The sequence below is a fragment of the Phalacrocorax carbo genome, chromosome 16 (genome assembly GCF_963921805.1).
Source record: "Phalacrocorax carbo chromosome 16, bPhaCar2.1, whole genome shotgun sequence".
Lineage (NCBI taxonomy): Eukaryota > Metazoa > Chordata > Aves > Suliformes > Phalacrocoracidae > Phalacrocorax > Phalacrocorax carbo.
The window spans coordinates 14,173,652-14,199,125 of NC_087528.1; the positions used below are offsets into that span (position 1 = coordinate 14,173,652).

General features: G+C 43.1%; 1 protein-coding gene across 3 annotated transcripts in view; it reads left to right on the forward strand.

Moving 5' to 3' along the window:
* Window positions 1-10,714, forward strand: part of LOC104040438 (myosin-1B) — an 84,622-nt gene extending 73,908 nt beyond the window's left edge. For all 3 annotated transcript variants that reach the window (XM_064467254.1, XM_064467253.1, XM_064467252.1), the window contains 19 exons: window positions 449-704; window positions 2,259-2,501; window positions 2,608-2,784; window positions 2,870-3,015; window positions 3,104-3,194; window positions 3,283-3,672; window positions 4,322-4,448; window positions 5,323-5,441; window positions 5,724-5,920; window positions 6,340-6,523; window positions 6,611-6,776; window positions 6,949-7,073; window positions 7,284-7,592; window positions 7,694-7,897; window positions 8,799-8,924; window positions 9,020-9,190; window positions 9,277-9,381; window positions 9,657-9,752; window positions 10,401-10,714. In XM_064467254.1, coding sequence (XP_064323324.1) covers window positions 449-704; window positions 2,259-2,501; window positions 2,608-2,784; window positions 2,870-3,015; window positions 3,104-3,194; window positions 3,283-3,672; window positions 4,322-4,448; window positions 5,323-5,441; window positions 5,724-5,920; window positions 6,340-6,523; window positions 6,611-6,776; window positions 6,949-7,073; window positions 7,284-7,592; window positions 7,694-7,897; window positions 8,799-8,924; window positions 9,020-9,190; window positions 9,277-9,381; window positions 9,657-9,752; window positions 10,401-10,553 — 3,385 coding nt within the window. In that variant the 3' untranslated portion in view covers window positions 10,554-10,714. The remainder of the gene's footprint in view (window positions 1-448; window positions 705-2,258; window positions 2,502-2,607; window positions 2,785-2,869; window positions 3,016-3,103; window positions 3,195-3,282; window positions 3,673-4,321; window positions 4,449-5,322; window positions 5,442-5,723; window positions 5,921-6,339; window positions 6,524-6,610; window positions 6,777-6,948; window positions 7,074-7,283; window positions 7,593-7,693; window positions 7,898-8,798; window positions 8,925-9,019; window positions 9,191-9,276; window positions 9,382-9,656; window positions 9,753-10,400) is intronic.
* The last annotated feature ends 14,760 nt before the right edge of the window (window positions 10,715-25,474 follow it).

The window sequence follows — 25,474 nt, forward strand, 5'->3', positions numbered from 1 at the left end:
CATTCAGAAACCAGATACCTAGTCTAAGCTAATTATTTTAGGTCACCATAATCAAAGATGACAAACAGATACTTGTAGCAAACAGAAATATCCTATTCCCTTGGATAACATCCATGGGACCAAGTCGGCTTCTGGAAGTGTTACTTTTCTTTGGCCATGAAAGTGAGCCAAACATCAGGACTTCAAAACTGTCCATAGGGGTTGACAATCTGCATCACACTAGGGAGTCTTCTTCAGATCTATATTTAATATATATATATTAAATATACTACATATTATTAATAAATACATATTGAATAATATATAATAAATACTTTGTATACACACAAATACAGAACTATATAAAGTATTATATGTAGAACTTCATGTTATACATATCAATATACCAACTAATATGTATTACAAATTTGAAAATATGTAACATAACCTATTTTTAATTACCCTTCAGAGAGTCCATCTTCTGTATCCAGTACAACGTTCGGTCCTTCATGAATGTGAAGCACTGGCCCTGGATGAAGCTGTTCTTCAAGATCAAGCCCTTGCTAAAGAGTGCAGAATCTGAGAAGGAGATGGCCAACATGAAGGGGGAATTTGAGAAAACCAAGGAAGAACTTGCAAAGTCTGAGGCAAAGAGGAAAGAGCTGGAGGAGAAAATGGTTTCTTTGCTGCAGGAAAAAAATGATCTGCAGCTCCAAGTGCAGGCTGTGAGTATTGCTAATGTTTTTGGCTTGTAATGTCATGTGTAAAATGATCCCAAATGTCTCAGTAACAGACACTTTAGCCCAAAATGGTATTTATTTTAAAAGTATACACATATTTTATACAATAGGAAGAAAAAACATAGAAAAGCTGAGCTGAAATCTACAAATATTAATAAATTTGCAATGAATTATTGCAGCTGGTTCCTTACACTATTAAATCAAGGGAGATGTAATCAATTTCTGGTTAGTAAATACTACAGATTACAGTTTGATATTTTAAATCATACATGGCAACTTACAGCAGCAATTATGTCTTTATTAAACATTATATATTATATACTATATAATGTTGATATGTAATCATCTGATCAATGAAGGAAGTCTGGAGGTCCTATTAACACCCTTTATCTGGAGAATCACAAGTGGATTCAGGTGGAGTAGGACGGGCTGAGAGTGTCAGGCATTCCTCTAGCATTTATGGTCCCTGTCTCCTCAGGAAAAACTTTGATGAAAGTGTAGTCCTCCCCTTTTTCCTTAGAAATAAAAAGGTAGCAACAACAATCCCCTTAAAACTGTCTTTACCAGCAAGGATTAGGACTAGTCTGACCCCATTTTGATGTCTACAGTCTAAAAGTCTACACCTGAGCCTCAGATTCTCTTCATCTTCAGCAATGAGAAACTCATCCTTTTATAGTATGATAAAGTTTGTCCAAAAATGTGCATTTCTTTTAATTAAATGGACTGCATCTTGATATCATGGCAGGTATCTAAATCTATATGAGACAAACCCTTACCCTGCTATCTTTCTGAGCTTTTAAAAGGCTTCTGCCTGGATGGTATCGTTGCTCTTCACTAGAACAAAGAGGAAAAGAACAATATGTATGTAGAAAATAAAAATCACTTCTTAGTAATTTGCATCTTAGAATGTATGTAGATTCAGGTAATTGATACTGCCCTGGTAAACACCAGTCTCCCTTCCAAACTGTTCTTCTTGTCCGCAAGGGCTAAAACATGCCTGATTCAACTACTGCCTTTGAAACAGTGATCTTAACACAAAATTTTGCCAAAACCAAAAATTAAATTCATGCTCAGTAAACAGTTTTGTGGGAGTTGTAATAAGATTTTCTCACCTGAATGTCGGCATATTTACCATTCAGATTTTAAACACTGTATGCTAAAAAATCTGCCTACATAGTTCTCGTCAGCATAACTCTGTGCCAGTTTCCACTCCAGTCAAATGCAGCATAACTAAAATGATGAAAAGATACAGGGGAGATACTGCCATGTCTGATTCCACAGTCTATCTTCAAATTAATGTTGTGGTGCATGAGCAGTGAAAGAGTTTTAAAAAAATGCTAAGAGCCTACATTTATTGTGTTATAATATACTCCTTTATTTTCTGGGCTGGAGGCAGTAAAAAAAAATACATACCTTTATAATAATGAGTTTTAATTAAAAAGACATTGTAAAGCTGTCTTGAAACGAATAATTCCTTGCCTGAAAACCAGTAAGAAAAGATAATTGTTGAAAACTCTTTATTTTGACTGAATGGTGCAGGAAGCTGATGGTCTGGCTGATGCTGAGGAAAGATGTGACCAGCTCATCAAAACCAAAATCCAGCTGGAAGCCAAAATTAAGGAGGTGACTGAAAGAGCCGAGGATGAGGAGGAAATTAATGCTGAGCTGACAGCCAAGAAGAGGAAACTGGAGGATGAATGTTCAGAGCTGAAGAAAGATATTGATGACCTTGAGTTAACGCTGGCCAAGGTTGAGAAGGAAAAACATGCCACTGAAAACAAGGTATGAGGCACAACCTGTCCCTCTCACTCCAAAAAAAGAGCACTGTGCTGTTACAGGTCTTCTGTATCTACTTCCTTTCTTTACACTTGCTGCCTTCTCCTCAAAGGTGAAAAACCTCACAGAGGAGATGGCAGTCCTGGACGAGACCATTGCCAAGCTGACAAAAGAGAAGAAAGCCCTCCAAGAGGCCCATCAGCAGACACTGGATGACCTGCAGGCAGAAGAGGACAAAGTCAATACGCTGACCAAAGCTAAGACCAAGCTGGAGCAGCAAGTGGACGATGTAAGCACGCAGGCATAGAGCAAGGACAGGACAGGTATGGAGTGAGACGTGGCTGGCAGAGCACCGATGGTCTTGTTCTGTTTAGCTGGAGGGGTCCCTGGAGCAAGAGAAGAAACTGCGCATGGACCTTGAGAGAGCCAAGAGGAAACTCGAAGGAGACCTGAAGCTGAACCAGGATTCCATAATGGACTTGGAAAATGATAAGCAGCAGCTGGACGAGAAACTGAAGAAGTGAGTGTGTCTGTGGGGCACCTGAGTGCTGGGCTGGGGCGCTTGGGTGGTTTTGTTCAGGCACTAACATGGCTTTCTTTGCCCAAAGGAAAGACTTTGAAATCAGCCAGATCCAGAGCAAAATTGAGGATGAGCAAGCCCTGGGCATGCAATTACAGAAGAAGATCAAGGAGCTGCAGGCAAGTCTGTGTCCCTTCCCCTCTCTCACCCAGTCTCGACTCAGGTAGGAGGAGGGCCTGGGTGCGAAGGGTCCCTAATGTTCCCCAGGCTCGTATTGAGGAACTGGAGGAGGAAATTGAGGCAGAGCGAACCTCTCGGGCAAAAGCAGAGAAGCATCGGGCTGACCTCTCGAGGGAGCTAGAGGAGATCAGCGAGCGCTTGGAGGAAGCAGGAGGGGCTACGGCAGCTCAGATTGAGATGAACAAGAAGCGTGAGGCAGAATTTCAGAAGATGCGCCGCGACCTCGAAGAGGCCACGCTGCAGCACGAAGCGACGGCTGCCGCCCTGCGGAAGAAGCATGCGGACAGCACCGCTGAGCTTGGGGAGCAGATCGACAACCTGCAACGGGTGAAGCAGAAGCTGGAGAAGGAGAAGAGTGAGCTGAAGATGGAGATTGACGACTTGGCCAGCAACATGGAGTCCGTCTCCAAAGCCAAGGTATGCAAATATTTCATTGTAGTAATTCAAAGACAACCAGCTACTCATATTTTAATGTAGACGTTTAAGTTAGTCATACTTTATAATAAATACTTACACTTTACAGCTTGAATTTCAGTTCATACATTTCAGTATTAGCATAATAATATATTATATCCTTTGCATGAAAGCTAAAACTCTTCACCCGAACCACCTAACATAAAGGACTATAGCGTCTCATTGCTTGGTTTGGAATATTATGATAGGGAAATGAAGGACACCTTACAGAAAAACATTATCAGTTTTTTTGTTTCTTCTAAAATAGCAATTACTCCTACCCTACCCTTCCCTTTTCATTCCTATTTTTCTTTTCCTCCTTTAAATACTTCAATGACATAATCCCTAAGAGCCAACAGAAATTTAAAACAATTCCTCATGTTACAGTGTCCCTTCTTTTTCATCTGTTGAAAAATGGAGTGTATTTTAATAAATTATACAAATCTTGGAAGTAGGGGTGCAAATTTCATAGAGATAAATATCAGTTAACCAGACATTTTGACTTTTCTTCTAAATCATTGGCTTCTTTTTTTTTCCCTTCATAAGACTTCCATTTCTCAGTAATTATGTGTTGAACCACAGTTATCTTTCATTCTGTTTTTCATGCAAACAGGCAAATCTGGAGAAGATGTGTCGCTCCCTAGAGGATCAACTCAGTGAGATTAAGACAAAGGAGGAGGAACATCAGCGCACAATTAATGACATTAGTGCTCAGAAAGCTCGGCTACAAACAGAATCTGGTAAGACATTTGTGTTTTTTACAAGAATACTGTATATGACCTGTGGCTTTAAAAAAAGTGTCAAAAATTCCGGGGTGTCTTGGTGGAAACTGAGTTGAACATGAGCCAGAAATGTGCTTTTCTGACAAGGAACACCAACAGAATCCTGAGCTGCATTAGGAGAAGTGTTGCCAGCAGGTTAATGGAGGATGATCCTTCCTCCTCTTCAGCACATGTGAGGCCACACCTGGAGTGCTGTGTCCAGTGCTATGCTCCCTAGTACCAGAGAGATACAGACATCCTGGAGCAGGACCAATAACATGTTTAAGGGACTGGAACAACCCCCTGTGGGTGTGGTAGAGTCTGCATCACTGGAGGCTTTCAAGACACGACTGGGCAGGGTGCTGGATGTCTCATCTAGGGTCCCTTTCCCATGAAAGGTTGGACCAGATGACCTTTCAAGGTCCCTTCCAGCCTGGTCTGTTCTATGATTCTATGACTGGAGTTTCAAAGAAGACTTCATCTATCTCATAACCTAGACTTCATCCTTCTTCTCCCCAGGAGACATTCAGGAGAGGACGTTGATATACCTGAGCACATACACAATATAGTACTTGTTCTGTAAGCATGAGGATTGAAGTGACCACAGGAGTTAGTGCAAACATACAGTAAGACTTTTCAGGTATTGGACAAGAGAGCATGATGTACCTCATGCACTTCTAAGATAAATACTTCGGCATACTCAGAGATATGGATAGGTATCAGTGATTAGGATTCCATGAAAGAAATTAAATTATGTTTAAATAAAAAATTTTTTAATGTGCATTTAATATCAAGTTTAACATGTTTAAATAAGTCATAAAAAAGGTTCTTCTACTTGTCTGAACTGTCAAAGGTGAATATTCACGCCAGGTGGAGGAAAAAGATGTTCTGATTTCTCAGCTGTCAAGAGGCAAGCAGGCTTTCACCCAACAGATTGAGGAACTCAAGAGGCACTTAGAGGAAGAGATAAAGGTGAGAAGGCTTATCATAAATGCATGAAATTACAGTATCAACAAGATGAGAGGAGGAAAAATAACCATTTCGGTAATGCAGTGCAATTCTTCTCATATTAGCTTTGCACCCACTACCCTAAAGCCTATCCATTAGTTCTTTTGCAAATTCCCTGCTCTTCCTGCCTCATTCCATAGCTTGCTATCATTCCCAGAGCAGAACAATCCAGCGTCCATCAGCATTTCAGTCCAGAGATTTCCCAGGACATTTCCATTCATTGTTGCATTACTATATTTACCACAGGCCAAGAACGCCCTGGCCCACGCCTTGCAGTCTGCTCGCCACGACTGTGACTTGCTCCGGGAACAGTATGAGGAGGAGCAGGAAGCCAAGGGGGAGCTGCAGCGCGCCCTGTCCAAGGCCAACAGCGAAGTGGCCCAGTGGAGAACCAAATACGAGACAGACGCTATTCAGCGCACGGAGGAGCTGGAGGAGGCCAAGTACGTGACGAATATGGGGAAGGCTGGCAGAGACTAAGAATAGAAATTGGAGGAGACCACTGTGATATTGTCAGGAAGAAGCTGACATTCTACTTTGGGGTGGGATGGCAGGAAGACAGAAAATATAACCGAGAGCGGGTGTGAACTGGGGAAAAGCAGAACCAGCAAAGCCCTTCAGATGCAGAATAGCAGAGCGATGCCAATGCGCACAGCAGAGTGAATAGCAGAGAGTGAATAGCTGGACCCCAGGATTCAAACATAGAATCACAGTGGCTGGGTGGGAGGGGTCTTACACCTCTGTTTAAATGGGTGTCACACACTACCAAGTGGCTAAGTGTGCTCTTGTGAAAAACATGCTGGCAGCACACCACAGGCTTCCAATTGCTTCTTCACCTCAACCTGTGCTTACCACCTCCCAGGAAGAAGCTGGCACAGCGCCTGCAGGATGCAGAGGAACACGTTGAAGCCATCAATTCCAAATGTGCCTCCCTGGAAAAGACAAAGCAGAGGCTGCAGAATGAAGTGGAGGACTTGATGATTGAAGTGGAGCGATCGAACGCTGCCTGTGCAGCTCTGGATAAGAAGCAGAAGAACTTTGACAAGGTCTGTTGGGCTCCAGATGTGGGGCTCCTGGGCAGAGCATCCCCTCCTGATTGCCACATCCCGTACCAAGGTCTTCCTTCTCTTCAGATCCTGGCAGAATGGAAGCAGAAGTATGAGGAAACTCAGACTGAGCTGGAAGCCTCCCAGAAGGAGTCTCGCTCTCTCAGCACGGAGCTCTTTAAGATGAAGAATGCCTATGAGGAGTCCTTGGACCACCTGGAAACGCTGAAGCGTGAGAACAAGAACTTGCAGCGTAAGTCCCTGGCCCTCTGCTGCTGGCAGGGCTTTCCCACGATCCACCACTACCCACCGCTCCACAGGGGCCTGTGCCTCCAGCTCTGCACAGATGCCTGTCACCGTGGTGTGGCAGGGCCCTTCCCATTCTGCTCTGGGCCTGACCGTGCCGTGGGTCTTTGTTTGCACAGAGGAGATTTCCGACCTCACGGAGCAGATTGCGGAGGGAGGAAAGGCGATTCGTGAACTGGAGAAAGTCAAGAAGCAGATTGAGCAGGAGAAGTCTGAACTCCAAGCCTCACTGGAGGAAGCTGAGGTACATGCCCAAAATTGTTGTTTTCCAAACAGAGGAACTGAGGAGCAGTGCGAGAGGTAAAAGCTTGGGACTGTCAAGGAAAGTCAAGGCCTCACTTTCCACACCATCCACAGCAAAACAGTCCCATTTTTCTGAGTAGGAGGTAGTTTGGAAGAGAACAGCTGTAGGAAAGAAATCCCTTCCTTGACACAATGTTTTTCTCTTATTCAGGCCTCCCTAGAGCATGAAGAGGGGAAGATCCTGCGCCTCCAGCTTGAGCTCAACCAGGTGAAGTCTGAGATTGACAGGAAGATAGCAGAGAAAGATGAGGAGATCGACCAGCTGAAGAGAAACCACCTCAGAATTGTGGAGTCCATGCAGAGCACCCTGGACGCTGAGATCAGGAGCAGGAATGAAGCCTTGCGGCTGAAGAAGAAGATGGAGGGAGACCTGAATGAAATGGAGATCCAGCTGAGCCACGCCAACCGCCAGGCTGCAGAGGCACAAAAGAACCTGAGAAACACACAGGGGGTGCTCAAGGTCCGCTGAAGAGGAATTGTCTACAAAGAAATGCCTTAACCGATATTTTCAGTGCCAAACAGCTCTGAATCTGCTTATAATTTATTTCAATGGCTTTACAGGATACCCAGATACACCTGGACGATGCTCTCCGGACACAGGAGGACCTGAAGGAGCAGGTGGCCATGGTGGAGCGCAGGGCAAACCTGTTGCAGGCTGAAATTGAGGAGCTACGGGCAGCCCTGGAGCAGGCGGAGCGGTCAAGGAAAGTGGCTGAGCAGGAACTGATGGATGCAAGTGAGAGAGTTCAGCTCCTCCATACCCAGGTGAGGTCACTTGTTGAGAAATTGCACTCTTGGTAAAGTATGCTTCCATCCAATCACCATTGGAGGCTTGACTTCAAAGGCAAGTTATCTTTTCTTACATAATCATCATGAGACTAAAAGAGGTCTTTGCTGAAAAAGTGTATGCTGGCTGTATTCCCAGGTTGCATTTCATGAAACCCATTCTTCTACCTTCTCTGCATCCTAACATAATCTCCAGAGGAAAGACACTTAGTCACAGGGCCCAGATTTTTAGTCACACATGACAAATGATCTGCCATGTGAGCAGTCAGGGACTGAAACTCTGAGACTACAGCAACATTCGTTCCCTGCTGAGTTGAAAGGTAGCACTAGGGAATCCTTATATTTCTTAAAAAATATGCTTGTTCACTCTAGCAAGAAAATGGGAATGAACTCCAGGCTTTGATGTAGGCCATGTCAAGCAGACTTTGACACAAGTGACATGGCATAGCAGTCTTCCAGCAGTCAAATGCTGAAATCTTTGAAAAGTGTCTGGTTTCAAATGCTGAAAAGATTCACGAAAGAATCCATCCTATCTACATTACAAATTTTTTGTTTTCAATTGACAAGAGTGGATTACTCTCCCCTAATTATGTTGAAGAGAAGGCATTTCACTGACTTCCCTCACTTTATTTTTAATACTTTCCCATGCCAGCCTTGGTGGATGAGATGTGGCACAGATTATATTTCTAAGTACTCTTATTCAAATTAAAATTAATTGTTGGAGACAAAGAAAGCATTGTTCCCCAGTGACAAATTTTCCAGAAAAAATCCATGGTACCCATTTTTCAACTAATTATGTCTGAAATTATTCACAGTCCTGTGATGTTCTTGATTTGGTTTAATGAGCTAACAAAAACAAACCTCTGATGATGTTCAACAGAACACCAGCTTGATCAACACCAAAAAGAAGCTGGAAACAGACATTGCCCAAATTCAGGGTGAAATGGAGGATACGATCCAGGAAGCCCGCAATGCTGAAGAGAAGGCCAAGAAGGCCATCACAGATGTGAGTCGGGGGCTCCTTTCGTCGCTGGTGGTGGATGTATTCTCCCCCAAACCGTCTCCAGCCCCAAAATGGCTTTGACCCTTTGCTCTCCTCAGGCAGCCATGATGGCCGAAGAGCTGAAGAAGGAGCAGGACACCAGCGCCCACCTGGAGAGGATGAAGAAGAACCTGGACCAGACGGTGAAGGACCTGCAGCACCGCCTGGATGAAGCTGAGCAGTTGGCGCTGAAAGGAGGCAAGAAGCAAATCCAGAAGCTGGAGGCCAGAGTGCGTAGGGCTGGTATTCGTGCACGTGCAAGCCTGTCACGTGAGCAGCCAGCGGGGAAGCTCCAAAGATGGGCCTCTCATTGCAGGTGCGGGAGCTGGAAGGGGAGGTTGATGCTGAGCAGAAGCGCAGCGCTGAGGCCGTGAAGGGCGTGCGCAAGTACGAGAGGAGGGTGAAGGAGCTGACCTACCAGGTAAGGCAGGAGGCCTCCTTGGGCTGACATACCCTCTCGTGGGAAGCCAAAATGTAGTCCTTAGGGATTTTTTCTGTCCTGAGTCACGCAGTTAAAAAGAAGTCTGAGAACATCAGAACAAATTGTCTTTCTGGTCACGTTAGGAAGATCCAGCTTATCACCTCTGTCCTACTGGACAGCAATGGTCTATAAGTAATGTTACTCTCTGTTTCATATAGAGGGCATCTAAAGAGGAGGGGCAAAGACATGCTTCTCTTTCTTGTTCTTCTCTTTAGTCTGAAGAAGACAGGAAGAATGTTCTGAGGCTCCAGGATCTGGTGGACAAGCTTCAAATGAAAGTAAAATCCTACAAGAGACAAGCTGAGGAGGCTGTAAGTATTGTTGTGTGTAGAGTCTCCATCCAGGTGGAAGTGGAATTCTGTGTTGGTGTTTTTCCCTGCGTAGCTCTGTTTGAACCCTTTTTTGTCTTTTTCTTGCTGTGCACTAAGGCATGAATTGCTGAACAGCTGTTTTGGTTAAACAGTTCAGGGGTCTAGAGGGGTGTAGAATACATTTTCTGTGAGCATTATTGCATCACTGGGAAGAGCAGCGAAGGCTCATGTCAGCATTGTAGGGGTAGGTCTCTGCTTCCTTTTACTTTCTTTGGTTCATATTTCTGCCTAGCAGGGAAAAAAAACTTCCAAAATTACAATACATAATTTTATAGCAGTAAATAAATAAAAAATTATTTCATGGAAACAGCTTTAATTATATATAATTCAAAAAATCCAAAGTGCATTAGCACTTCATATCCAGAGAGGATTCCTAGTATATCTTATTATTTATCTAAACATTTAGCATTTAAGCTGTTTCTTTGGATTCCCCCTAGAAGTATTAGACACAATTACATACTAGCTCACAGTATTGGGGGGTTTTTTTATTATGTAAAGGCAAAATACCACAGGATGTCCAGTGCAGTGTTACAGTAGGAACATTATTAAACATTTTAAAACCTATTTTAACTCTCTTCCTATCCCCAGGAGGAGCTGTCCAATGTCAACCTCTCCAAGTTCCGCAAGATCCAGCACGAGCTGGAGGAAGCCGAGGAGCGGGCTGACATTGCAGAGTCGCAGGTCAACAAGCTCCGAGCAAAGAGCCGTGAAATTGGCAAGAAGGCAGAAAATGAAGAGTAAATGCCTCCAGTGGTGCAAAGTGAAAGAGAACTGCACAAAATGTGAAACTCTATCACTTTGATTTTGTAATCACTGTTTAGTTCTTCATCAGCCTCTAGATAATTTATGCCTAGACAATAAAAATTGTAGAGATTTTCCCATGGAAATAATGAGAAGTTCACTGTTGTATTTTAATCATTATCCTGAATTAAGGTTTACATTTTTCCTCACAAATTTAAATTCATTCCATTAAAAATCTTGCTTCAGGTACTCTCAAAGAGTTTCAGCCACTGTAAAGTGGTCTAATCAGATATCCTGCTTCATTCTCACAATGAAATTTCATCTAAGACTTCCTTAAGGGAGAAAATAATTTCTTTGCAACAGAACATAATTATCCCTTATAACTTCTGCTTTAGGAATACAACAGATTTTAATTTTCGAAGGTTCTGTTCAAAGAATGAGAATTTATTGCAACTTCCAGTAATCCAGTCTAATAATTGATTATTCTATTAAATCATGTGTCTTATTTGCAGTAAGACCGTTTTTGGGGTTAAACTTCTTTAGTCCCTCAAGACACATTAAAACATAATTTAGAGGGCATTTAAACCTAAAATGGGATCTACTTTTAATTTCCATCCATGAAAGTGATGTGCAAACCAATGTTCCAAGGGCAGCACAACCAGCTACCTCATATAGTCGTTCATTGTCTGTATTCTGTCCCAAAAGTTCCCTGAATCTTCTAAGCTGGTCAAGCAGCCACTTAGCTCCTATGCAGTCTCCAGGGTAATCCAGATAACTTTGCCTAGGTTGGCCTCACTCAAAATGCAGGGTTTCATTCTTTGTAGATATCAGCATACATCAGGGAATTCATGCTCATCTCTTTGAAAACAAGGATAAATAGGTGTCACTTTGTCATAATCTAATTCTTAGAGCACTTGTCCTTCCACAGTCTGAAGAGATTTGATCCACTGAGACCTTCTTAGGATTGTTATATTCCACCTGGAAATAAGATAAATGGAGAAGCCAAATCAACCATTCCTGTTGAAGATGCACTTCTATGCCTTCAGGAATAAAAAAATCATTATCTACAGTGCAAAATGTCAAAATGGCCTCTGTAGGATAATAGAGAAAATACTCATCTGGGGAAAGGATGACTGCATTTGCTACTGAATTCGGCACTACTGAATGGCTGGCAGTTCACAAGTGCTACATGGGCCTACCCAACTCTTTCTTTGATTGGTACGATGAACCTGATGACTTGTCAGAGTTCCCAAGCACCATGGAAATTCAACTGTCTTCACTTTGAATTGGGCCATACCCTAAAACTTTCTTTCTCTCTCTCCCATCTTCTCAGGTCTCATATCATCTTCCTCCTTTCACATCCCAGTGTTAACTGGACAATGAGGCTGTGGTGCTGTCTGCTGTGTTTTGAAGTCCAGAGCAGAAGGATATGATAAACAGCACAGTGTAGTCACTTCCCTTACTGTAGACTTCTGTAGTTTTTTCATTTGGCTTCTTCTGAGAGGAACGATATAGCCCACAACAGCTCTGCCATTTGGCATTGAGACACCACTGCCTCAGGCCAATCTTACAGCCACTGTACTTCTCAGGGAACACAGGTTAGACAAGATAATGTTGCAGGTCTCAGAACTGATCATCATTCTAAGTAGTTTCCAGTCATTCACAACCCTCCTGTTTCCTCTTTAAAAAAAAAAATAAACTTATTAAGCTTCCTAACCAGGGAGTGGTTAGGAAAAGACAGAATCATGGCTGGTGTTCAGTCTACCATAATCTGTCACTTCTGATTATGTATTAGGTTTAAAGCCTTTAGTTGTTTTCCACAGGTCTGATTCTTAATCTGAGACACATGAAAGACAGCATTCAGTGACTGAGAGCTATTCAGTGATTTTTCACCCTTTATTTTCTGTCTAATGAGTATTATTCAAGCCCAGCTTGAAGACAGAAGTACTAAATTCATCATAGGCTTTCCAAGGTTATAAGATACATGTATGAAATACTACTTATTTATTTACTGTATGCAATTTACGCATACATATGTATCTATGTGTGTGTGTATATATATACACAAACACATACACATAAAGTTTCCAAAGCTATTTTTTTCAGCAGCAATCCAGTAACAAGATGTATGTTACTGCTTCATCACTGATATGTAATCACTGTCAAAAGTAGTCACAACACTTAGCATTCGATTTCAAGGCTTCAATAAGCATTTTATAGCTTTACAGGGCAGCTTCCCCTGACTGCAGTCCTAGTTGAGCATCACCGTATCTCCAAACCAGTTCCCAGAGTCACATGTCAGACGCCTGAGAAATTGCCTGTGGCATTGTTTGTCACCTGTGATTGCTACCATGTTCCTTTCAGAGGAAGAAAATAAGATGAGAAATCAGCTTGCAGCCTTTATTCGATGTAGATAGCCCTGTTATCATGTATGCCACAGATACAAAAGCAGTAAAAAAGCAGTAAAAAGTCTCCTTGCTGAGAAACCCCCTTACCTGCCAAAAAACTGTTCAGGCTTTTGGGAGCCCCACTTCCTACCTTTCCTGATATTTTTTTCCTGCCTCTGACTCAAGCAGATCATCCTTTTCTTTGAGGAAGCATGTGGTCTTATAACTAGACTGTAGTCCAAACCATTACTGTTCACAGGTACAAACTTTATAGATAGTTGCTACCTTCTTTGAAAATAGCTTTGCTTGCGTGGCAGTGTAAAGGCAGGATTTTGCTTCTAAACAGGATCTTTCCGATCTACTTTGCAGTGTATACACAGGATTAAACCCTGGATTACAAAACATGGGCTGCAAAAGCCCTCCAAACTCTGGGCTCTGTATCAGTTCATTACAGACACCAAGGCTGACAGGCCCATTTTATCAACCTAACAGGGCAGCTCAGCCAGGAGGGGGAGTTAGTAAGCCCACCGACAGCAGCAGATAACATTATTCCTGCGGGGCAGAGAAAGCGTCATGACCCACGGACACCAGCTGCTGTGGTCACAGGGCTGTGCAGTGCTGTGGCAAGTACAGCAAAACCCCTCTGGCTGTGGAGTGCTGCAGGCCGTATGTACACTTCAGCTGATCCTTGCAGTCTCTCCTGTCTTGTTATTAAACTCCTTAGTAGCTCTGTCCTGGGCGAGGGTTCCCTACTCGGTGTGTATGAGCTGTGAGTGCAGCACCCACAGTCAGACCATGGGCTGGAGGACCCATGGGTCCATGATGCAACAACTGGGCCGAGCGTGAGTCTGCAAGGATGTGTGTTAGCTAGTGACGCTCAAGCCAGAGCAGCTGGCGAGCAGGTGACATGGCCTGGGAGCAAGGGGTGAGTGGGTCTCCAAGGGCCAGCCCAGGCTGTGAAGCACTTGTGTCTTGAGGGGCAAAAGCATGGGGGTTGTTGGCTGTGGGACCAAGGGAGCCCTGGTCAGCTGCCTGTGGGTGGGGACAGCCTGTACCAGCAACTGGAACAGGGCTGTGGCCTCGGGGTCTATATGTCCAGGTGCCAGCAACTGGGGAGACTGTGATCCAGGGGCAGTGACTGGCCAGGCTGAGTGTCTGAGCCCAGCTGCTCGAGGGATCCACGTTGTTCATATGTATTTATATTCTCGCTAGTAGACCCCCTTGCTGCTCAGACAGAGAGGGGGGCAGGATGAGGCTGTTGGTGTTGTTTTTGTCTGCGTAAGCACTCTGAGTATCTGTTTGTGATCTGTAGGACCACATATGTACATAGATATGTACATAAGTATGTATGTATATATAGATTTATATATGTACAGATGTATTTATGTATGTAAGCACATACACTGGGCATATACTTTTGCTCTGTGTGTGTTTATGGCTCCTGGGAATGCATCTTCAACCTTGCTATGGGGGCATGGACCGGGGGGATGGATCTGGAGGCATGGAGCTGCAGCAGCTTTGCCTCTCTCAGGTTGTTGGATCCAGATGGTGTATTTTCCTTTAACATATGGCATAGTCATCAGGAGCCAGCTGAGCCGTGAGTATTCCCAAAATACCAGATTCAATATTCCCAATATGGGGAGGGGACTGGTCCTTTTGCAAATGTGTTCTATCTGTTAGAATGATTTACTAAACCTTTGGAATATTGTGAGGGAAACTCCTGGACTAACCAGGGTGAGGGACTGAGAAATACATACACAATATTGTGTATGTGAAGACTAGTGTGTAAATCAGCTTTGCAAGTCAAGTTGGTTTCTTTTGAAAAACTGTTAACTACCATAAACTGAGTCCTAACTGTATTTGACCATGAAGCAGGTAGAGAGTGGAAAGCTAGGCACAGGTTCTCTGCAAAACACTTGTTGGAAGTTGAGTTACCAAGAGGTATTGACAATTGCAAACAAGTGTCCGCAACTTACTGAAGTTTCTAATTTTATGAAGTCTGGTAATAGGGCTCCAGTTCATACAGGAACACTACGGGCCTTTAAGAGGTATGAAAGTTGCAAATTTCAGCCTTACCATCCTACTAAGGATTTTGTGCTTTTTGCCCTTTCCATACCTCCTTTGTCTCTACACCACACCTTTTTAATTCCTTCTTTGAAATGGAACCTGTAGCTCTAAGTACTGTAAGTATGGGGATAGTGTATGCGTGAATACTGTCACTAATGTGCACAGTGTAGCTGTGCGATCCCACCGTGGGATATATACATGTGCTCCATGTGTGCCTGCTGGGAACACATCTGCAGCCTTGGTACTGGTTGGACCCGAGGGCATGAAGCTGTAGCAGTCTTGCTGCTCTCAGGCTATCGGATCCAGCATGTTACGTTTTCCTCTAAATTCCTGGGCTTCCTGAACTGCTGTCACAAGAGTATCCAGGAGTTCCTTCAAATGGCTTCAGCTAGGAAGAAGGGGAAGGGAGCTAAAAAGAGTTGGTGCAGGCTCTTCCCTATTAAATATGGAAGAAAAGGAAACCAGTTTTAAAAACTAGAGAATTACAGAACACTTCTCAAACGCCACTGTTTCCTATATCTACCATCCCAGATATTTTCATAGCAAGGGGAGTAGCAGTTTTTGAGGGAGCTGGATTCAACTTGGATCCACAAAGATGCCTTGGAGAGCGGCTTTGGACTGGATGGCTGGCCAGGTGGTGCTGAGTTGCCACCAGAAGAGCAGAGCCCTGTCAGCCCAGTGACCTGGGCGTCTCTGCAGCTGACTGCTGTCAAGACTACAGGAGAAAGGTGAGGTAGGTATGGGCAACTGGAGGGCAGTAAAGAAAAGCAATCTTGACTGTGGCAGAAGGTCACTTCTCCACTCTGTCTTTACTGCTGACTTTGAATAGGAAACAGCTCAAGCAAAGCACAGTGTTGATGTCCCAGATGTAGAAGGTATTTTACAAAAAGCCATGGAGTCCTTAGCACTAGGCAAGATCCTTCTGACACCCTGGTGATCATTACTGAGTACATTAATGACTTAAAATAGTGATAGCTGTTTCATAACCTGCTAGCAGGCTCTACAGAGAAGGGCAGCAAGGGTATATGGGACATTACTTAGGAGGGGTGTGAGGTTATGTAAGGAGTGTGCGGATACAAGGCCCCTTGAGGCAGTACTGGAGGGCTGTGCTGGGCTCTAATGCTATGTATGTATATATAAATAGAGCTGCTGGACTGAGCTTTCCGCCAAGCTGCTCCTGGGATTTGCTTCAGATCAAGCCACTTTAGACACTTGGAGACCATCCCCAGGGACACCCATGACTGCAGCAACGCTTATCAGCCTGTCCTTGTCCAGGATCACTTTTCAGAACTATCTCATATAACAACACAGACACACACTTAGCTTCTTTAAGAAGGGTAATGTACCCTCTCACGTGGCTTTTAAAAACACCAGCTGGTTCTCCCACCTATCCACCTATTTTTGATTCTCCACTAGGTCTGTACAATATGACTTCCCTTTACAAATGCGATTTTTCTCAGCATGTTATATTTAATAATTTGCATTTACCAGTGTGTACTCAAATTCTACTCTTTTCCCAGGCACCAGGTTTACTGGACCACAGTTTCCTGAAACACTTTTTAAAAAATAGCATTGTACTAGACAACTTCCAGATCTGCAAAAGCAAGGCAGTTTTAGTAAGAGCTCACCTACCACAGCCATACTTCAGCTGTTTCCTCCCCCCACCTTTTTGGAAATCTTGCGTAAAACCCTTCTGGTCTTGGCCACTTGTTACTATTCATATTATCTATTTGGCAACAGGCAGAACACAAAATCGTCATCATTTTATTAGCTGAACAATTATGGCATGGAAGTCAAGCTGTTTTTTTCCCCACACCTTTTTTTTTCTGTGCTGCTACTAGATAACATCCCAAATAAGCAATATAATTTGCTGTTGTACAAGGAGACAGTAGAGGTGTGAGACCAGCTCTAAGTGGGAACACATTATCTGTACTGTTTCAATTGCTCCGGCCTCTGCTTCTGCTGCCAGAATTTCCTGGGGAAAAAGTGGTTTGTTGCCTTTGCAATGCCAAGGTAGAAATGATGGCCTGGTAATGAATTGCTTTATAGTTTGGTTGCCTCGAGAAGGGCAAAGGGAAGTAGACATCCTGTCATTTATGTTCTTGTCAGTAACTTGCACAGAATATGGATTGCTGCCAACTTTAGAACTGCTGAAACAACCTGAAGATATGTTCATATTACTGCTTTATGCTGGGAAAAAAGATAGAACAATAAATTTAGGATAGAGATCACCTTTCCCCCAAAGTACACGATGTGTATCATTGACCATTTTGCGGTATTCAGTAGCTAGCTGAAAGGTATCTTCAATGCCCATGTTCCAGTATTACAACAGAAGCTCTTCTAGACTGGGCGCAGTTGACAGCTGTGGAAAAAGCTTGCAAATATATTTTTAGAAAGGAATCCCTCAAAGATTATAATTAATTCCATTTGGCCTTGGTGCAGTGTCAAACTCATGCTCAGTGATGCAGAAAATCAGCATGCATTATGATACACTTTTGACAAATTTAGATTAACTTTCTTTTCCCTCTACATAAGTTATCTTTCAGCTTTCTTTAGAAAAGAGTGTCATTTAAAGTCAGGCTGAGAAGATGAACTTTTAGTACATATTGTCAAAGCTCAATACATTTGTTTCTATTAAATGCAGGAACCCTTGCTGAGTTCAAAAACATATTTGAAAATACATCTTTCCATGAATACACATTTATTCTGCCATCACTGATCATTTGAGCCTAAAAATCATTCTGTCTAATCTGAGAAGAGCTATGGAGGAATTCTCACTCTTCTGCCCATGGAATAGGAGACTGTATGCCAAAAAGATTTCAATAAACAGGACATTACCAAGTGAAACTGTGGGGTCACCATGGCATTAAAATGCAGCAAGTCATGTCATAGTTCTGCGTCTTGTGATGGTGTTTCTTTTCTGCCTTTTTGCCAGAACCAGTACCACACACCTTTGAAAACATATAATTTAAAGCACAGGGAACAGGCTTTATCCCATAACGAACACTAGTAGTGTATATGACAGAGTATCTTTGTGGCTTTCAGAGACCTGCATGAACACTTAAGGATGCAGTCCAGACTCATAGTATTACCAGTGCATATTAATGATCTTAAAGGCCAGGGAACTTTGCATCACTGAAGATGTAATGGAAGAAACCTACATGAAGGTTAAGCCAAAAAAATTGTATTTTCAGAAGCTGTTTAAATTTATGGGGGACAACAACAAGATAGTTGCCTCTCTTACCCTTTCATTCTTCCTGGTGTACTGCAATAACAGTAACAAAATAATCTGTTAAGATGCAGTGATAAAAAGTCTGAAAGGTGGATGGTATGAGGAACAAATATGTATCTGCTTAAAGGCCTAGGAAAAAGGGGTTGGGTGTGAAACATGAGAATAGCTACATTAGTTCAGACCAAGATATCCATCTGTCCCAACAGTGTCAGGCAGTTGCAGATACAGCAGCTTATCAGTCAGTGGTTTCGGGACTTAGTATAGGCAGGCTTACATCACTGGCCACTTGGGAAATTATCTCTTCATGAGCATCCAATGGAAAAGATACTGGGTATCTGTAGAGGGATCGAAGCCATTTAGTGCCATGAACAGGTGTGGTGTTGTGCCCCTGCACTAAATGCAAGCAACTGAGGAGTCCTGCCAGAAGCACAGTAACAGAGAAAGCCAACACACTTTTATCTACAAAGAGCAAAGAATTTATAAGACAATCAAATGCACAAATTTTGCAGGTTGTGGTTTGCATGGCATCTAACCTTTCAGCTACCAAGCCAGGCTTACATTTACATTTTATATATTGTTTGACAAAGATAGAATTACAAGAACTAATGAAGATGTTTTTTGTGATGGTGCCTTCATTGATCAACCCATGTGAACAGCAGAATTTAGAGAATTACATGAATAGCAGATTTTATAGAAACCATGCAGATGAATCAGCTGGTACAACACATTTTGGAAACTGACAAAATAAACGTGTGGCACTTTTCTTGACAGAAATATTGCTGTAAAAGACTCCAGCCATACTTATGCTTTTGATAAATCCACATCTGCATATACGTTGTGAAAATAAGTAGTATGAGCAACCATACATCAGTCAAGATGGACACTAGACTCACCACAGCAATATCATATCTATATCTGCATACATATATACAGTACATGTAGACCTCACCTGGTATGTTTACCTAAATTGACTTAAAGTGTACTTTCAACAAATCTTCCTGGTACATAATGTTTTCTGAGTTTCTACATGCAATCCATTTGGTTCATTGTTTTTTCAACTTAAATAAGCTTTGAAGGTTCAATTTATCTAACTAGGAGTAGAAATTTTTACTTGGCCACAAGAGAAAAAATCTTTTATCTTTCATTTGCCCAAAGGAGACATTATTCCCCCACTCATACAATGGGAGGAAAGGTAGGTATCAGGACCCCTGAGTCATTTAACTCCTCAGTGCCTTATGGGGATGTCCCAGAAAGCCAACGTGCTCAAGGACACACATACAACCTTTCCTTGTCTTTGTATACTCTTGTTCTTTCAATGTAATGGCCCTGCAGCTGCAGGAAAGCCGGCCTGTTGGATGGCTATCGACAGGGGACACTCTCCTTTGGGAATAACGCAGATCTCAGAACCTGGCTGGGGGAGATATGCACAGTCTGGAGATGGTTTGCTTCTATTCCTGAAACTCATCATCCGCACCACCTGCAGTCCCTTGTTTCTCATGTGCCCAGGTTCTCCCCTAATAACTTGTGAATTCCCAGCCATGCTGGAAGATTATTGCTTCTCCTTCATTCTAGAGGTCCTCCCTTGGGGTGGTCATTCTCTTTGACCCCTGCACATGCCTTTTGGCAATGAATTACACCTCTTTTCATCTGTTTTGAACCATCATCCTACTATTTTCACTTGCTGTTCCATAGTTCTTACATAAAAGAGATGTTGAATACATCTATGACACTTAGGAGTTTTTAGATAATACAGATATATTACCTTCTCCACTGAATCTTTTTCAAGCTGGAGAATCGAAGTCTACTTAGTCATTCCTCAGGTGGGGGTTATTGCATACCAGTCATTTTCTTTTTTCTTTCTGCATCGTCTTCTGAATTTACTTGTTCTGACTATCTGTCAAGCAGACACTATATTTCAAAAGCATCATTAATACTGATTTTCAATAATTCTTGAAATATTGGGGAACCCCCAGTGGGCAGGTAGTAATTTAAAATTCTATAAATATTATAAATGTTTGTAACATTTAGTGCTGTAAATAATAGATTAGCAAGATATTGATTTGAGGCAAACACTGGAATACTTAATATACCAAACTAAATACAGTAATTTGTACTGTCTTATTAAGGTAACTTAAAATGTGTTGATATTTATGAGTTCATATACTTTCCTGTTAAAAGTAATAATAATAATAATAACAATAATAATAACAATAATAGCATGAAGATCTGTTACTGGTTTTTATGTATTTTGGTAAGCTAGAACACCACAAAACCAGAGCAGTACACACTACATGGATGAAAAATTGCTTAATTGACAGATGTCAAGATGATTCTGTACGTGTAGGGTCACCAGTGTGTGGCTGTGCCTTTGGAAAGGATTGGTTCTTCACCATAAACAGTTTTAATTAAAAAAAAAATACCCAGAAGAAAATGCAAAATCACTTCTACTACAAAAGAATTAGATGAGTCAGTTAAAAGACAAGGAGTAATCATGCTTCTGTTATCCCTATGGTTAAACACATAATTAAAATGCAAATGTAAGTGTATATAGTAAATAATGAATAATGCAGCCTGTAATACAGACTGGGGGCGTGGTACCAAAACCAGGTCTTGAGACTGCTAAAATGAAAAAGTGCATACAAGTTTGGTGCTGCAACCAGCACAGCTAATTTGAGTCTTTGAAAGATAGCAAGAAAAATACAATAATAATACTATCTCCACATCTGAGTAGTTATCACTGTCATTTCACGCAGCGTCTGTCCTCACACTTCTGGTCAGACTGTGACAGAATGGCAACAACTCATTAAAAAAAAAAACCAAAAAAAAAAAAAACAAAAAAACCCACACCAATGTAGTAAAAGCATTGAAAAACATACTAAAAAAGACTCAAGAAGCAAGAGAAAAGGCCTAAACAGGACATGTCTCAGCACTGCCTGTTGCAGTGTCAGACTTGAAGGAGTCCATTGTCTGTAGAAGAATCCAATATACCCTCTCAGATGCCCTTATTTCCTATACCGTGCACCTAAATAGTAGGCACCATGACCATAATCCAAAACAAGCAGCCAATGAGAAGTGTGTAAATGAAGTGAGGACATTCCCTAGATTGAACCAACATGAAGCAATGACAACAATGCGTCTGAAAATCCATCTCTTTCCAGATAGGGAGCTGGGTCAATATTGTAAAGAGGTGATAAGACTTCATGGCCTCTGAAGTTTAAACCACTTTCTCGCAGATGATTCTTCTGCCTCTAAAATAAAGAAAAGATGAGGTAATGATGAAAAATCTATTTTGCCACCTCACCTCCTGTAGAAAATAATCTGATGGTAAGAGCATTTACCCAAGCTGTGAGAGACCTGAAATCAACTCTTACTGTCACCTGAGGAATTCAGACCCCAAGCTCTCATTCCCATAGCTATATGGCTCTCGGCAAGCTCACAGCACATGCATAAGACCATGTGGGAGTGGATTAACATTCTCAACATTCCTTCTGAAGTTCTACCCTCCAAGTGGGGGGGGGGGCGGGGAAAGGTATACAGGAGTGTTTGGGACACAGGCAGAAAAGTAGGGATGACTTCCTAACCTACTGGTTAGGAAATCCATCTGTTTAGCTCTGCATGCTAAACCTTATTCAAAGGCCTCTGGATATTTTATAGCAAGCAACCATAGCATAACTGGACACCTTCTTGCTGGTGGTCCTGCAGAGCTCTGGTTATCTCTGGTACTGTTGTATTTGTTCTAACTCAAAACTCTCTCAATATTTTTCTTTGTACAAAAGTAGTTTCAAGAAAAAGGATGGAGAGTTTCATTCCTTGCTTTCCTCATTGTAACCATCTTGTAATTGAGTGATAAAGCTACAGACCAAATTAATAATAATCAATGTGAAATGATGCCCATGAGAAAAAATTAATCCCATTTCTACACAAAAAGATGGGTTCTAAGATGGCCATCACTAGTCAGAAAAAATAGATATAATAGCTATTCCTCTGAAAACATTAGTTTCTATGCTTGGTAATGGTTCAAAAAGGGAAATCAATAATTTTACATTGTTAGGAAAGGAATGGAGTACACAGAGGAACTATTACATGAGTGTATAAGTACATGAAGTAATCACAGCTTGAATACTGCATGCAGTTCTAGCTACATGTACCCCAAAAGGAGATGAATGAACAGGGAAAGGCTTAAAGGACAGCAATAGCAAACAAAGCAGTGTGATTGCTTCTGTATTAGGAATTATTAAGGAGAATAAAAGCATGGGTGGAAAAAGAGAGTAAATAAGTTATAGTCTTTCAAGAGGGCAAGGATGCAGTGGAAAGATGATGGTGAACTCCCACTGGTTGTACCTTATTAGTATTGGTGGTGAAGTGGGAAGTTCCCCCAGCAGTGACAAAGTGTCAGTTGTGGACAGCCACCTCTGAGGGGCAGGTAATGCTTGTCTGGGGATGTTCTTCCATTCTTGACAGTGGAATTTCCTCCTCTACACTCATGACTTGGCAGGCAGCACATCCTCAAGTCAAAAGCCATCACCATGTCCAACTAGAGTTTTTTTGTGAATGAGGTCTCCACCTACACACTCCTGACACAGCGAGCTGGTATCTACCAGGGGTCCAGTTAATGCTTGTGAAAAACTTAAGCCTCCCACATCTCCTCCCAAAACTATTGCACCTCTGTGATGGAGCATGTTAAGTGATGTTAGAACGTGTGGCCACCTCCTCCAGCCACTCCAGCACATTAACCCTGCCTGGCCACTGGTGCCCAGCCAGGTGCATGGCGGCCTGGGGTCTCTGCCCAGGGTGAGAGACGCAGCTGCCGCTTTCTTGTTTGTAGGTTCAACCAGCAGCAAAGCTGAGTATGTGTCCCAGAGACACACAGACACACACAGAGGACACTGACACAGGTGGTCACACAGACTGCCACAGCCAAGGTGCTGCCATCAACAGCACCCACATCACATGAGCACAGACACATTCCCTCATCCCCTGGGACTGCCAGAGCAGGAGGTCACTAGTGCAGGCACACACACACACACTCACCAGGTTCACAAGCACGTGCACATTTGCAGCTCCCTTGAGTCCAGAACATCCCCTCTGTCCCTGCAGCACCCCTGCTCAGACCCCAGCCCTCTGACCCACCCCACAGTTGCCTACTTGCTGGCTGGTCCAGCTTGATGCTTGCAAACATGCAGCACTCACAGACTTATCCCACAGGCACCCCACATTCACAAGTCCCCCTGGACATACCAGCATGGACCCTCCACCTGCCTGATATCCTGGCGTGGGCCCAAGGCCCCACTCCTGACCATCCCCCCTACTGGTCCAGCTTAAAGTTTGCTGGTGAATGCACACACACACCAGGACTGGGGAAGACACAGGTGCTCAGCTCCCCCCACCAGCCAGAACCAGGCACATGGGTTTTTAATTCTGGTCGCACTCCAGCCGCCGGCACTGAGCCTCTCACTCACCCTGACGTCCCCCAGTAGCTGCTTTTGGCAACACACACCATTCCCACCTAAATGGGTAAAGACCCCCAGTTGCTCCAGTAGCTGATGCTGAGACAGCACTGGCTCCAGCAGCTGACACCACAGGCCAGGGGTGACCCCAGACTCACTCCAGTAGCTGGCACTGTTTTTTACTCACACAAACAGAGGCCTCACCAGTAGTCTGCACTTAGTCCATGCATCCACACAGGCATAGACAGGATAGAGAGTGAGATTACACAAAGAGATAGTCAAGAAAAGATTCAGTAAGAAGATAGGAGAGGCTGCGGTGATCAGGTGCAGGGCTCAGCCAGACAAGCGCACTGACTGGCCCCATTTTACATGCGATTGGCCCCTTGAACCCTTTCTTGTTTACCCCCCTCTCTGTTCCCCCTTCCCCTGCACATTCCCTTATGGGTTTGTACAGCTCTGTCAGTTCCTGCACCCACCCCAGCTCTGTCTGGGATCTCCCCTGGTTCACAGTCTTATCAGCTGTGAAGTCCAGGTTGATCTTCCTGGAAGTGATGCCTGTAGTTTCTTGATAGCCCATCAATTAGCACGACTGGCAAGGTTTGCTTCTTCTTGTTGTCTCCATGTTTGTTTTGTCCTGCCTGTGTCTCTGTCTATATTATTTCTGGATCCCCTTTTTACCTTAGCTTTACAGCTGACAATGTCCCTGATCTAGTAATCTTGCTGGAATAAACATTTTCACACTCTTCATCGAGTCATGTGACTGACCAGGTTTGGTTCCTGTCCCCTCCTCCCTTACCATTTGCCTGTCAGGTTTGTGTCCCAGCATGTTTTTATTTATGGCTTCCTCCCTTTCTTACTGTCCCTCTGGTGTCAAAAAAGGTCCTTAACCAGAAATCCTTAGAAGAGCAGACGCTGTCCTTCCACATACCCTTACAGAGCAAGTCAAACTTATTCTGCTTCAACATTCAGCCTGCTGCTCCATGGCATCCTCTGCAGGATAATGGAGTGGCACAGAAGCCAGGCTCCTTCCCACAGGCTGAGACCCTGAGTATGCCTGCACGCCTCAGGTATTGTAAACCTAAAGGCCAGTACTGCAAGTCTGCCTTGTGGTCCATAAGCTGGACCACAAAAGTTGTCTTACTGTGTCCCAAGCTTGAGGCTGGTTTCAGGCTAGCCAGCACCCCATACAGTGGTACGAAGAAATTCAATGAGAGAAAAATTCTGCCTCACTAAGTCTTCATCCTTCACTACCAGCATGTGCAGATAGACTGAGAGGATATGATGGGATCTGTTAAAATCATAGTCTGTAAAGACAAAATTGTGCACATTTAGAAAAAAAGCCCATCTTGTTGGTTAAGGCAAGCTCTTGAAGTCAGAAGCCAAGTGTGGCCTTATTTGGCATTATCAGAGCTGTCTTTGGATTCCTGCATCCTCCAACCTGGCACAGAGCAATGTGAAAAGAACAGGTCAGTGCAGCTGACTCCATACAACCTTAAACCAATCCTGGCTCTGAGTAATTAGCAGAGGGATCAGAGCTTCAACACATTTACAACTAAAGAGTAGATTATTATTGACCAAAAATAGAGCGCTTGAATGCTGTGTGGGCAGGAGGTTACATATAAAGAGCCACAGCTGAAGGCAACCTTGTTCTTTGTTACCTCAGCATCTCACGGTAAGTCCCATCTGCTTGCTTTATACTCTGACCATGGCATCTCCACAGCTCTGCAAAGAGGTTGAATATGTAGGGGCATCTTCCTCTCGTTCCCTGCTTCAAACGTTCCAGGTCAT